This window comes from Suricata suricatta, chromosome 10, assembly GCF_006229205.1.
Source record: "Suricata suricatta isolate VVHF042 chromosome 10, meerkat_22Aug2017_6uvM2_HiC, whole genome shotgun sequence".
In the NCBI taxonomy this organism is placed as follows: Eukaryota; Metazoa; Chordata; class Mammalia; order Carnivora; family Herpestidae; genus Suricata; species Suricata suricatta.
Window position 1 is genome coordinate 124,092,598 of NC_043709.1, and position 15,393 is coordinate 124,107,990.

Below are 15,393 nucleotides of genomic sequence, written 5' to 3' on the forward strand. Positions count from 1 at the left end.
ATGGGAGAAAAAGAAAAGAGAGCAAGCTCTTTATAGAAAATATCTAGCTTGAACGTGAAGGCCTCCCTACTCCCTCGGGTCAGATGATCAGTAGCCTGCTTTGTACCACCCGTGCCTCACAATCCTATGAAGCCTTTGTATTTATTATGCTCTTCTACAGTTATTAGCTTACATGCTTTTCTTCCTCACATAGTGCTTGGAAAATTACAGCCAATGGGCCAAATTTGGCCCATCGCCCATTTTTAGACCTGTGCGCTAAGAACAGTCTTTTAAAAACAGTTTTTTAAAAAGCTAAAAGAGGAATATTATTTAATGACACATTAAAATTATTTGAAATTCAAATCTCAGTTCCATACAAAGTTTTACTGGAATGCTGCCACATGTTCATTCATTTATGTGTTGTCCATGGCTGCTTTCACGTGCAGGGACAGGGCTGAGTAACTGCAACAGGGACCATATGGCCCTTAAAAGATTAACAATCTGGGCTGTTATTAAAAAGTTTCTTGGAGGGCCGCCTGGGTGGCTCAGTCAGTCGAGCGTCTGACTTTGGCTCAGGTCATGATCTCACAGTTCATGGGTTCAAGCCCCACGTCAAGCTCTGTGCTGACAGCTCAGAGCCTGGAGCCTCCTTCCAATTCTGTGTGTCCCTCTCTCTGTCCCTCCCCTGCTCATGTAATCTGTCTCTCAAAAATAAACAAATGTTAAAAAAAAAAAACTGAAAAAAAAAAAAGTTTCTTGGGGCGCCTGGGTGGCTCAAGTCAGTTAAACATCCAACTTTTGATTTTGGCTCAAGACATGATCTCACGTTTTCTGAGGCTGGACTCAGCACTGACAGCACAGAGCCTGCTAGGAATTCTCTCTGCCCCCTCTCTGCTTGTGCTTGCATGTGTGGGCAGGCACTCTCTCTCTCTAAATAAATCGATAAACTTAAAATAATTAAATTAAAAACAGTTTGTTGATTCTTGTTCTAACAGAATGAGCTTCTGGAAAATTAAACTATATTTTCCTAGTATATCCTTAGTATCTAATGAAGTAACTCTTAGTCACTGGTTGTTGAGTATGATTAAACTATTATTCCACTATAAAGAAAAATCATGGTTTGAATTATTATTCAAAAACATAGCAAAAAAAATTGGTCCTCACTGATCTTGACTTGATACAATAACCACAGGTATCAATATAATAACTTATTTACTAACAGTAACAATAACAACAAATTTCCATTACATAGCACCTGAGAGGCTTGACTTCCCTAAACTGAGTCCCTCAAAGTAATTTTGCTAAGTTTCTTGAATGTACCAACCTAAAAGTCAAGGCGAAGAGAGGTTTCTTGCCCAAGTTCTTAAGTAATAGATAAAAGTGAAGAATAAAATAAATCAAGAATAAAATAAATTGTCTGGCTGTATAATAATATCCAAACATGGAGTGGCTAGCTTTCAGGGAAAAGAATGTAGAGGCTACAACTGGGAGAAGGGCCTGAGTGGGACTTCGGGTTGCTGGTAATATTCCAATTTCTGATCTGGGGGTGGTTATGTAGGTGTATTCAATTTGTATTAAACCATCAAGTTGTATACTTTACAAACTATACCTGAATGTACCTCATGCTCATAACCCAGTTTTAAAAATCCCCACTGAGGAGGTAATTTCTAGAACTTTTAAGCAATTTAAATATTCTAGTATACCAACTCTCTTAACAAATTCTTCCTCATATTTCAGGTATCTTTTTTCCTCCAACCTCATAAAGTTTGTCATGTTGTATAATTTCTGATATTTCACCTTTCATCCAAAATTGTTTAAGAGTGGTTGCCTTGATCTTTTTTAAATAACTTTTAAAAAACATTCTTTAGTCCTTGATCCAAATATGTATTTATACCTCCATCAAAAAGAAAACCAAAAAAACCCAGATTGACACAAATTTCTAGAAACATCTATAGCGTTATTGCCCTCATCTTTTATATTCTATATTAGCATCAGAGCAGTACTTTACCTTTACTCACCAACTCTGCAGGAGTTTTTCACCAGACAGTAACCCCCACTCATGGCTATTCAAAGGCTTGACTGAAGGTTTACCTGTGGGTCCTCGGCCTCTGGTTTAAAGAAGCCATCCTGCCTGGACTGTGCTGACTTCCGAGCCTTGCAGGGCTTGTCATGTAGTCATTAGGGACTGTTGGGGGTTTAACAGGTTCCAGGGTTTTGTAAGGAGTATTTCGTCTAGAGAAGCGTAACAGAGAAAAGAATAATAAATAAGAAAGAGTAAGTGGTATTCCCCCCAAATTTATGACTGTCTCTTCAAAACCAAGTATAACGCAAGTTTTTTTCTTTAATCTGTAATAATAAAGTTTTGTTTAAAAATAAATTCTAGGGGCACCTAAGTGCCTCAGTCGATTAGATGTCCCAACCTTAGCTCAGGTCATGATCTCAGTGTTCATGGACTCAAGTCCCACATGGGGCTTTGTGCTGACAGCTCAGGGCCTGGAGTCTGCCTCGGATCCTGGGACTCCCACTCTCTCTGCGCCTCCCCCACTAGTGTTCTGTCTCTGTCTCTCAAAATAAAGGTTAAAAAAATCCTTTTTAAGTATTCTTTAAAAAGTAATAAATAAAATTCTTAATGGGGGTATATAAATTTTGTTACTTTACACAAAACTAAAATTTGTTATTTTTCTTATAAAGACCCTAAGAAAGGGTAATTTAAATGTTCTAACCTTATCTCTGAAAATAATGATGCTAATTTTTTTAAGTGTTCAGTAACATTAATCTTTGAAATATACATTATTCCCAGCTCAGTCACTCACAAGCCTCTGTCCTTGTACATTATACGAAAACTATCTCTGCATTTTATTCCTACTTCAGTGTGGAAATAATATGAACAAGTACATTTCCAATCCTATATAATGCCATTTCTCAATAAATGATTTTAACTTTTTGATTTAATAATTTCATGGGTTTTTTTAGGGGCTAGGAGTTAACAGAATAAAAATGGAAACTAAGATTTTCTAAATAATGATTTGTCACCTCTCTACTAAAAACAAGAAATCTACTATTTTACTTCCTATTCTAAGGTAAATAATCTTTCAGAAATATCTTACCAACTATTCAATACTTTTATTGCACTGAGAAACGAGAAGCAGCAGCCACCACTTGTTACCCTTTCTATTACTCCAACTGGCCTTCCCCGAAAGCTCAAGTATGAAGAGCCCTCAGATCACCAGCAGAAGCAAAGTTAAAGTCCCTAATCACAGGTGCCAAGAAGAGCTGCAAGCTACAAAATCAAACTATATAAAATACACCACTTATTCAATAAGTCCTGCAATATGAATACTGTAAACACATGTGAAAGCACCATATGGAATCCTCTGGTCATTTCATTGGCTAAAAACTTAGGCTACACTTATTTTTATTTTTATTTTTTCCAAAAAGTGAATTAGAAAAAAAAATCATGCTTATTGACATATATACAAAAGAACTTTTCTAGTAGAGACTTCTATAGAGAATATTATAAAACAAGCACATTCATTATGGATTCTGCTTCAAGGAAATAAGAACCAAACTGAAATCTGTAAATAGGTAGTTCGCACTGACAGGGCCCCACAGCAAGAACCCATACGTTGACTTAAGTCACAGAAATACGTTTTCCCTTAGCCTATGGATTCTCTTGTAGAATGCAGTCGCACTCTTACCCCAGCGTCCCCCGGCCCGACATGGGAGGGCTTGGTGGTCTCTGAGTAGGAGGATTTGTTCTCGACAGTGTGCCAGTTCTTGCAGGCTGGTTATTTCCATGCTAAAATGTGGAAAGAAAAGCTTTTATTTTTACATCAAATTGTTCTGTTGGTGTTTTGACACCATGTATTATTTTTTTAATATCAGAATGTGAAGTAAGGATTCCCAGACAATTTTAGTAACAGACTTTGGTACCACATTTTAAAAAGTGAAGAAACCACTTTCACTTGGCTTTTCCCATTATTTGTTATTCATACCAATTTATGGCAAAATACAGGTGTGATTACTGGATTTTATATATTATTATTGGTAAACATGTTCACTGAGATCACACTTATCTGCATTCAAGTACTGGATTTCTCCAAATTTTTAAGATATGTGCATGAATAAAAACTACAGATCTCAGTGTCAACTTGCTAAAATATACATCTGAAAAATCATCGTTATCTTAACAATTCAGTAACAAAGTCAGATATGTCTGGAAAACCTCCGAATTGTTAAGTCAATAAAAGCAAGGCAACTATCAAAAAAAATGAGCAAAGCAATAAATGTTAGCAAAATTAATGTTCCTATATAAAGGCAGATGTCAATATATCTTTGATATATTAACACATCCAAGCTAAATGTTGCTGATTTGAACTGAGTTTGAGTATATTTAATCTACATAAATCCTAGGGGGAAAAAGCAGACAGACATAGGAAGAGTTTTCAAATTTTAGTGGCTCTGCAGCCTCTATCAATATAGAGGTAATACTGTGGATCAAATGATAAGTAGTATCTCTTACCTTGGCTTTTAGCCACTTTACGTTGGCATAAAAAGGGGGGAAAAAGTAGAAATTAATTCTAAATAAATTATATCTGATAGGACATGTTTATATTTACATTATTCAATTCATGTTAATAAGCTTTTACCCAGCCATATTTCAAATATTTTATAAAGAAAAAATATCCATAAGCAGTAGGGAAATACTCATGTGTATCAAGTATTTTTCAAAAGAATATATTCATAAGGAAACCACCACTTAATTATGCCAATCTCACGCCGGTCCAGTAATGTCTTAGGTTAGTATTTTATCCTATAAACTAACCCAACTGAATCACAGGTGATAAACAGTGATTTAAACACAAACACTGTAACACATTGAATAGAAGTCCACTTTTAACACATCAGTGTACAAAACCTAAGGCTTTCCTTAAAAAAAAAAAAAATCACTGCCCAAGTATTTATTATTTGAATGGTAATATAGTATTTTAAAAATGGATAAATTATAAATATTAACATTCAAAATAACATGTTGCTTCCAAATTCATAAAAGAGCCTCGCACCTTGATGTTTAAAAAAAAAAAAAAATTGGGGACACCTGGGTGGCTCAGTGTGGGGTAGGTGCCTGACTTCAGCACAGGTCATGATCTCACAGTCTGTGAGTTTGAGCCCTGCATCAGGCTCTCTGCTGTCAGACCCTGCTTCAGGTCCACTGTTCCCTTCTCCCTATGCCCTTCCCCCACTCAAGCACACTTTCTTTCTCTCTCTCAAAAATAAAAACATGTTTTAAATTCTTATTTAAAAAATAATATATTAAATTTTTTTAAAACTCATTATGCATAGTAGCTCCTTAGATTCTAACTAAGGCATACATAGTGTCTGGAAACCTCATTTGTAACTTACAAATCTAAATCTGAGCAAGCTAACAGTAGTAGGAAATTATGGGTTGCTTTGTTTGTTTCTAAGTTTTCTTTTGAACCAGTTAAGCCAAAATTCAAAACTGAAGAAAAATTACTTTAATCCTAAATGCTAGCCCATATATGAAATAATATGAACTATAAATAACATGAAATAATGTGTATAATCCTAAAGCATCACTACTTGTACTATGCCACTTAAGAAAAAATATTTTTGGGTCACCTGGTGGCTGAGTCAGTTAAGCATCAGACTTTGGCTCAGGTCATGATCTCACGGTTCATGAGTTCAAGCCCCGCATCGGGCTCTGTGCTGACAGCTCGAAGCCTGGAGCCTGCTTCAGATTCTATGTCTCCCTTTCTCTCTGCCCCTCCCCTACTTGAGTTCTGTCTCTCTTTTTCTCTCTTGAAAACAAATACACATTCAAAAAAAAAAAAAAAGTCATCCAAAGGAGGAATTGTACTTTGTATTAGATACAGTCTCATTCCAGAAATGATGCCAGAATTTTAGTGTTCTTTAATGTCTGTTGAGAAAGATACTGCTCATTTTTATCAATCTCTAGAATCCTACCTAGCTGCTAAATCACAGCTAGATTTAGAAACTGTAAACTTGAATAACAAGACATACTACCGTGATATTCTAAATATAAACACACATCTTAACCCTTTTGTGGTTTCAAGTGAACAAGAAAAAAAATTAGCATTCAAGTATAAAATGATCCCAAATGAAAGAATGAATGGAGAATTTGGGAATAAAACTTCTAGCTGAACTCTGCTACTATGCAGTGATATAACCTTTAACCTTGTATGGAGCCCAGTCTCTCCTACCAAGTGTGTATTTATGTATACAGAAGTGTTTGAGTTTGAGTGTTAGAAGGAAATAATCTCTATATCTTACTGATTAAAATACTCTAATTGTTAGCAACCTACAAGATTTTCTACTTAAATGTCTCCAAAACACAACCAGACTTTTATTTCCTTAATATCTCACTTCATTTCTTTAACATTTACATTCACTATTTCCCTGGAATCTTGAGTTGAAAACAATAGGATTCTTTTTGATTCCTCCCTATCTTCTGGTCCGAAGTAAAGCTTTATATGCCATAGGTGCTAAAACTCTTTAAGGCCAGCCAGTCCTTCATTTTATATGATTCATTAGTTTATTCCTTTGTCTAATAAAACCTTTAAAAAACATTCCTGGGGCAACTGGGTGGCTCAGTCGATTAAGCATCCGACTTCGGCTCAGGTCATCTCATGGTTCGTGGGTTCGAGTGCCGCATCAGGCTCTGCGTGGACAGCTCAGAGCCTGGAGCCTGTCTTCAGATTCTGAGTCTCCCTCTCTCTCTCTGACCCTCCCCTGCTCATGCTGGCTGGCTGTCTCTCTCTCTCTCTCTCTCTCTCTCTCTCAAAAATAAATAAAACATTAAAAAAAAATTTTTAAGCTAGCAATGATTATTTTAAAAAATAAAATAAAATACCAAAACATCAAAAGCAAAAGTCAAACAGCAGTATGAAGAAACATCTGCCAGTATATAAAGGGCTCATTTCCTTAACAGGAAAAAGAACCCTTACCAATCAATAGGAAAACAAACTTCTAGACAGTAAAGGGGACATCACTTCTAAGATGGTGACAGAACTTTTTTAATATATGTTGTTTTGAAATAAAGGGGGAAGAAGTGAGAGTGGATTTGTGTGTGTACATGCATGCACATGTACACATATAAATTTTAATCTCATGGCAGTTAATCATACAAAGAGTTCTTCTGGACTCTCAATATTCAAATCCTATAGCTCAATCTAGTCTAAAATATCTTAAAACGATTTTAAGCTCTTACACAACCCTGGCCACATCCTCTGGGTAAAAATATAAGAAACAAACTAGTAGCCTCCCCTACATGTGCAAAGTGTTCACACTTTAGGTATAACTTTCAAGCATCACAGTAAAGAGCAGATTCCAGGATCTCAGAGAAGCACAACGGTCAGTGTTGGCAGGCAGCTACGTCCCCCTCCTGATCAGGCACCCCAAGTAACTCAGAATGCAACAGATTCAGCAACAGCACTTGTCAGATCAACCAGCTAGGAGGGAAGCTTCAAGATCCTGGCAGACTCCTAAAATTTTATTATAAAGATTCTGAAAACTAGATACAAAATCAAAATAATGGTCCTCTAGGAAAAAGACTGCCAAATTTCAGAGAAATCATTTATCCTGAGCAGAAAAGACCAAAGAATTCATGTCATTCAGTATGTTTACAAAACGACCCACGAACACCTACGAAGTTGGCAAGCTACAGGTGTCCTTCAAAAGCAGTTAATTCTGCTGTACCGAGAAATGAACATGGGCAACAAAAAATCTCTCCTAAACGCCTTCAGGGACAGGGGTGGGGAGGAGAGATGCAGGTGGCGCACAGAGCAAAACTACAGAGTCTTTTATTTTTCATAAGTTGCTACACATCTACACAGACACACTAATATAAAAACATATTTAGAAATCAAAAATTTTAAGTTCTTATAAATTATTTTCTAAGTCAACTCTGTAAATCCTAGAAGTTTTTTTTATTTTTAAATATTCATTCATTCATGGTACTCACAAATTTGAAATTAGTTTAGGATTCAAATGGCTTAACTGATGAACAGCCATTTTAAGTTTTATTATCTTCTTGAATACAGCCCATTCCATAGGTAAAATTCTACCTTAAGCTTAGTATATATAATACATAATTAATATTAAATGTTCTTTGAAAATTGTAATGCTAATTACTAGCTGAGAGAATCTATGAACTAAGAAAATGAGGAGCACTTGGGTGGCTCGCTTGACTGAACATCTGACTCTTGATTTGGGCTCAGGTCATGATCTCACAGTTCATGGGATTGAGCCCTGCTTCGGGCTCTGAACTAACAGTGTGAAGCCTGCTTGGCATTCTCTCTCTTTCTCTGCTCCTCCTTCACACACACACACACTCTCTCTCTCTCAAAACATTTTTTTTTAAATAAAATTATTTTTATCTTCTTATTTCCTATCCAAAATATTTACTGGATAAATTATTTCAAGTTAATGTAATAAAAAATGCTTACCTTAACACCATGGCCCACATCATCCAGAACTGTATAGTCAATAGGTTTCCGAATATACCTTACAGGGCGCTCCATATTTGCAGGTGCTATTATTTTGTGAGTTCTTGATGTATTCTTATTTGTTGTCAAAATGCCAATCTCTCTTCGAGCCACTTTCTCCTTATGAATGTCCACAGTCTATATTTTAAATGCAAACAAAGCAAGAAAATATTATTAGGCACAGTAAATTATATTCTGTCCATACATACTGGGCTATATGTACACGTTGGACCACAGGACTGAATTACATGTCTGATTTCCAATGAGTACTATAATTTTCCGTTCAAAATTAAGGAAATTAATATCCTTGAGGCTCAAAACAGGTCATATCTAAAGGCGATTAAAAGCGCCAACTGATTTAATGGATTTGATCCCGAAACAATTTCCAAGAAAGCGATTTTCATTCCTAAAAACTCAGTGTGTATGGAAAGGGAAGGGGGGTCCTGGTCTGAGAAGCTTATACTTTATTTGTGGGATGCAGACCCGCCAAAAAAAATACTAAATAAAATAACCACACAGTAAGGTTAGTGCTATAGTGACACATGCACAAGGTATCTGAAATTAGTCTAAAAGTGTTCAGAGCCAAGATACCTAACTAGGTTCAGAGGGCTCACGTAAAGACTATAGAGCATGTAGGTTTTTAAGCATGAATAAAAGAAGAGGCAGATATGGAAATTATTCAAGGCAATTATTAGAAAAGATAAGTTAGGGGTCCCTGGGTGGCTCAGTCAGTTAAGCAAGTCGATTAAGAAGTCCATGGGAATCATGAGTGAAGATGCTGACCAAATGGGATGGTCAACCAAGCAATGAATGGTCCTCTACTGCCTATTAATAAGGCTAACCTGAGGAGGTAGTTTCAGGGTGAGTACCATTTTGTAGGTTCAGAAACAGCAGTCTGAATGATGACCCAGTTACTGTTAACTTTCCATCAACCTGACAGTCAGCCTCAGCAGGACTGCCCTGTGAACTGGTCCTAAGATTTACCAGGAGGAAGAAGTAAGGAACACAAAGTTCTGTTTCCTTTCACACAATGTTACACTCAATGTTTCACTGGGTGCCAAAGGAGAAAAACTGCAACCACTGTGGTCAGAACCAGAAGAATCTTTAGAACTTTGCTAGTTTTCTTAGGAGATGTAAGGATGGGGCACATAATGCTTTTTTAATAATTTTTTCAGAAATTTTACTTATTTTGAGCGAGAGCAAGACAGCAGGGGAGAGGGAGGGAGAGAATTCCAAGCAGGTTCCATGCTGTCAGGGCAAAACCTGAAGCAGGGCTCAAACTCACAAACTGTGAGATCATAACCTGAGCCAAAATGAAGAGTCAGATGCTTAACTGACTGAGCCACCCAGATGCCCCACATAATGCTTACAACAGATGGCAACAGCTGACTACATTATTGCTCAGCCCCTTCTGCAGTCTATCCTGTCAACATTCAGCCCACTCAAGATGAGTGAAAGAATCAGCATTTTTTGGCAGTAGGTCCTCTCTGCTATAAGGGAGATTTGCCTCACTCCACCCTCACTCCAGAAATTTTACTGAGAGAAACGGACTAGTCTTCAGGTTCTTACTGTACTGAATTAGGTTTAAAATGATAATGAAGGGGATCATCAGAGAATTAGAAACTCACGCAAAGACATCTAGATAAATTCCTACCGTCAGACCTTCCAAACTTGGAAAACTCCTCTAATTCTTATGTTGAAATCAAGCAAGAATTTGAGAGGTTATCTTGACAAACGGAGCAGCAGATAGCCTACAGTAGGTGGACTCTTAAAAATTAATGCTGTCACTGTGCAGATCTTAGCCCAAGTCATCGAAAGGGCACAAGCTCATCTCCCTGTCAGAAGCTGTGTGGCTGTAGCTGCTGAAAGTCAGTAATGATGACCTTGTCACAGACCCTGGGACCTTGCACGGATCAAAAACACTACAGATTTATTTGATTGATCAGCATGCAACTATAGCACTGCTCAAAACTGAAAGGAAATACACTTTGTTTAGTGGTGCAGAGCTGCTCTCTCCCACCCTCCCCCAGAGTCCAGCCTCAGCTGCTTTACAGAGAATAATGAGAGGCGCCTGCATGGCTCAATTGGTTAAGCATCTGACTTCGGCTCAGGTCATGATCTCATGGTTCATGGGTTTGAGCCCCGCATCGGCTCTGTGCTGACAGCTAGCTCAGAACTTGGAGCCTGTCTTCAGATTCTATGTCTCCCTCTCTCTCTCTATCTCAAAAATAAAAATAAATGATTGGGAGTAGAGTGTTCCTAGTCCCTAAGGGGATCTGAAGATCAAACATACTCAAGTATGCTAGATCACTAAGGAGGGCAAGGACTCAAAATTTTATGGTTTCTAGATACAGGAGCCCATGTCACTTTCATAGCCTTTCTGTGGAGGGAGAGGGTACCTGATTTCAGTTACGGAGGTTTGGACAGGACTCACAGCAGGGATAAAGTAACTAACTCAGACTTTGCAGTTGGTATCTTTGGACCAATTCAGTGTATTACTGTTGTAGCCTCTACTACTGAATGTATAACTGGTACTGATTTTACATGTCTGTACTGTGGATGCTCCTAAGTGCCACAGGGGATTATGCCAACTGGGAAGAGTCCATGCAGAAAGCACCGTAGCTTTAGTGCCCCACAATCCTTATGATCTCTTTGAGGACAAGTCATGCACAAACAGATGATTTTCCTGACTGGAGCCTCTGGCAAAACCACCAAAGGTGTCCCTTGAGACTTGGATTCAATGACTCCCTGACTCAGCCACCAGGTACACTCCTTTTGGAGTTTCCCATTTGAGAATGGGCTAACTCAATGACTAATAAGGTGGGAAGAGCCTATCAAGCCTCTGTTCTCACACTGAAGTGGGATATTCAGGAATACACCCTGGTTGGCTCTTAGCTCCCTGAACACTCTGCTCTGTGTCCTCTGCAAGGTCACCTTACAGATGTTGTGCCTCCATAGTTAGTCCTAGGCTCACTCTCTGCTTTATCATCTCTTCTTGGCAAACTCACCCACATTCAGGTTTAAATTGCCATTTATACACATATAAACATACACTTTATTCCAGGCCTCTCAAAGCTGAAGAATCATACCCAAAAAAGTGTGACATTACTCTCAGATATGTCACTGACACCACAAAATGAAGCTGCCCAAATTCAAACACAGACTACTCTACTCTATTTTAATGTTCCTATGTCAGTTCTCTCTCAAGTTGTTTAAGTCAGGGGCACCTGGGTGGCTCAGCCAGTTGAGCATCTGACTCCAGATTTCAGCTCAGGTCATGATCTCATGGTTCGTGAGATCAAGTCCCACATCGGGCTCTGCAATGACGGCAGAGCTTGCAATTGTGTAAGTCCCGTATCTAGCATTTACTTCATATCCAATATCACTAAACATTGTCACGTTTACCTTTAACAAGTGCTGGTGAGAATGTGGAGAAAAGGGAACCCTTGTGCACTATTAGTGGAACGCAAATGAGTGTAGCCACTTAATGTAAAAAGGTACGGAGGTTCCTCAAAAAATTAAAAATAGAACTACCATATGATGCAGCAATTCCACCTGAGTATTTATCCGAAGAAAATGAAAACACTAATTCAAAAAGATATATGCACTCCCATGTTCACTGCAGCACTGTTTACAATTGCCAAGAAATAGAAAAAAACCTAAGTGCCCATCAATGGATGAATGGATGAGGAAGCTGTGGTATATACACATAAACACACATGTATATCACATACATATATATGATGCATACATCATATATACACACATCATACATATGATATGTATGCATCATATGTATATATGTATATGTGTGTGTGTGTGTATATATATCACAATGATATACTATATAATAGAGTACTATTCGGCCATAAAAAAGGTATGAAATATTGCCATCTGCAACACCATGGAGGACACTGAGGGTATTATACTAAGTGAAAATAAGACAGAAAAAGACATATGCCATATGATCTCACTTATATGTGGAATCAAAAAAAAAAACAAACCAAAAACAAGCCCACAGATATAGAGAACACACTGGTGGTTGCCAGATGCCCAGGCCGGGCCAATGGGTTAAGGGTGTCAAAAAGTACAAACTTACCTTGTAAAATAAACATAAAATAAATAAGTTGTGGGATGTAACGTGCAGCATGGTGACTAAAGTTAATAATACTGTGTTGCATGTATGAAAGTTGCTAAGAGTAAATCTTAAAAGTCTTCACCACAAAAAAAAAATGTTTTGTAACTATGTACAGGGACAGATGTTAACTAGATTTACTGTGGTGATCACTTTGCAATATATAAAAATATTGAATCATTATGTTGTACAGTTGAAACTAGTATGTCAATTATACCTGAATTTAAATACGTACATATATACAAACTAGAAATGTGCTTCCTTCTGTTTCCAACAGCTTAATCACAATCTACTATATCATCTCTCACCTTGGTTATTGCAACAGCCTTCTAACTAGTCAACTTGCATCTAATCTATTCTCTTTCCAATCTGTTTTTTATTTATGGCGTAACCATGGTGATCTTTACAAAAACAATAAACTTGAGAAACAAAATGAAGAACTTTGAAGACATCTCACCTGATTAAATCCTATTAAGAGAATACCCTACTCAGTTCCCAGTAAAAATTCAAAATGGCTCAAGTTCTTCCTCTAACCTCTCAAACATCACGGCATGCACAACTCTCCTTAAAATTCTCTTTTTCACCCATCCCACTTCCCTTACACATTGCAGATGTATTCAGGACACTATTTCAAATTACTTGAAGGTTTCTTCCCTCCCCAGTCTCCCAAGTAGGAATCACAACCCCTCCTGCAATGCACAGCCGTCCATATGGCAGAGTGAGCGAACACAGCAGGTAGGAGGGGAACAGACTGGGAAGATTTGTGTAACAACAGCATGCACATGCTCACCAAGCCAAAGTTAGCTTTCTCAGGGAGACTAATTCCTACTCCTACTTGAATTTCCTTACTTTCACACTTTTTTCATCTGTAGATAGCAAAATAAGCAGTTTGATATAAAGAAAATTCGTTTTCAATTCTAATATACTGGGGATCAAATTTAAGAGTTACCTACTTACTCACATGATCACCTTGCAGCACAGCTGACCTAAGCAGCACAGCTGAAACCACTGGTTTAAAGAACACACACACACACACACACACACACACACACACACACACGAATCTAGGCTTGAACACTGGCTCCTTCATGTACTAGTTTTGACATGTTATACAAGCTTTTTAGCTCACTAAGATTCCATTTTGCTTATATAAAATGGGAATAACACAACAATATTGCTTGGTACAAAAAAGTACTAAGAAAAAGTACAACAAATCTGAGTCTTACTTATCAAACTATCCAATCTACAACCCTGCAGTTAAGTGTTTCTAAAATATTAATGTGAAAACATGGACATATCACATTATGTATTAGAAACATAAGGAGTGTTGAACCTGCAGTGAACTAAGTGCTAAGGGAGCTAAGCCAAACACAGAAAGAAAAAAGCTGCAGTATCTCACTTATATGTAGGATCTAACAAAAGTCAAACATACACAGAAGGAGATTGGGTGGGGACGTGGAGGAAATGAACAATCTAAAAAGCTGAATGAACAAAAAGCAGAGCAGAAGATGGTTACCGGACTCTGGGAGTGTGGAAAATGGGGAGATATTGGTTAAAAGCTACAAACAAAGCTGCAGTTATACAGATGAGTAAGTCTAGCAATCTAACGTAGAGCATGATGACTACAGTTAATAATACCATACTGAATACTAGAAATTTACAAAAAGTAAATTTTAGGTGCTCTCATTACACACACACATACATATACACACACGGTAACTCTGTGAGAAGATACGTTAATTAGCTTGACTATTCTAATCATTTCCCTATGTATGTGTGGATGTTATACACCTTAAATATATATAATTTTTATTTTAAAAAGTAAAATAGGGGAGCCTGGCTGGCTCAGTTAGAAGACCATGCAATTCTTGATCTCGAGGTCATGAGTTCAAGCCCCATGTTGGATGCAGAGATTACTTAAATAAATAAAACTTTAAAATAACAAATAGATAATAAAAAATGTTAATAAAATAAGATAATGAATGTGAATTATGTTCAAATCTCCAGTTTTGCATTAGCAATAGAGGATTTTAGAGGACTCCTCAGGACCAGTCTAATGATCAATTAAGACTCTAAAAGCTTAAAACTCAATGATTCCAAGTCCTAAAGACTGTAATTCCTTTGAAAGAAGAACGTACATGTTACAGATGTGGCTATCAGTACGACAAACTAGAGAAAAGCTGGAAACCCAAAGATAAGTTCTAATAAAAGATCATGTTTGAGGATTCAGCACCTAACGAAGTGATAAAGTCGAAACAGAACGTACGTGAGAAATGTGGATGTAAAAGACAGAATGTACATGTTCACAGGATCACCTTTTAAGGCATGAGTACATTATTGAAGAACTTAGACTAATTCAAAACTAAAAAAAAAAAAAAATTAGAGAACTAAGTTAAACATAGGACAGTGTTTCTGTTTGCTGCCTAAATATAAAATGACAATAAAACAGTTTAACAATTTCCTTGTCCAGTTTTGGACTTACGCAATGGTTTGTATAAGTCTTTAATTTGAAAGAAGCCTTCACATTTTAAAAATAATTTTTTGAATTTTGATAGTATTTTATGTTGCACTGTCAGCACACAAAATGAACTTGTCCTACAAGGGACTGGTAACAAAGACATAGTTGCAACAGTCCAATACAAAGCAAATGCCTCTAAATTTGGGTGATGTAAGAGGCATAATCTAGAGCTAATAACACAAACAGAAAACTCCTTTGATGGACTCAATATGAAAAGTACAAATAATATTAAGAGT

At 37.1% G+C, this 15,393-nt stretch overlaps 1 protein-coding gene across 11 annotated transcripts in view; it reads right to left on the minus strand.

Moving 5' to 3' along the window:
- The window catches only part of ABI1 (abl interactor 1), a 102,661-nt gene that overhangs the window by 19,286 nt on the left and 67,982 nt on the right, over positions 1-15,393 (minus strand). For 8 of the 11 annotated variants that reach the window (XM_029953397.1, XM_029953396.1, XM_029953398.1 and 5 more), the window contains exons 3-6: positions 8,466-8,642; positions 4,502-4,516; positions 3,678-3,778; positions 2,071-2,211 (exon numbers count right to left, since the gene is read on the minus strand). In XM_029953397.1, the coding sequence (XP_029809257.1) occupies positions 2,071-2,211; positions 3,678-3,778; positions 4,502-4,516; positions 8,466-8,642 (434 nt within the window). The remainder of the gene's footprint in view (positions 1-2,070; positions 2,212-3,677; positions 3,779-4,501; positions 4,517-8,465; positions 8,643-15,393) is intronic. The other 3 variants (XM_029953400.1, XM_029953402.1, XM_029953406.1) reach the window with 1 other exon arrangement.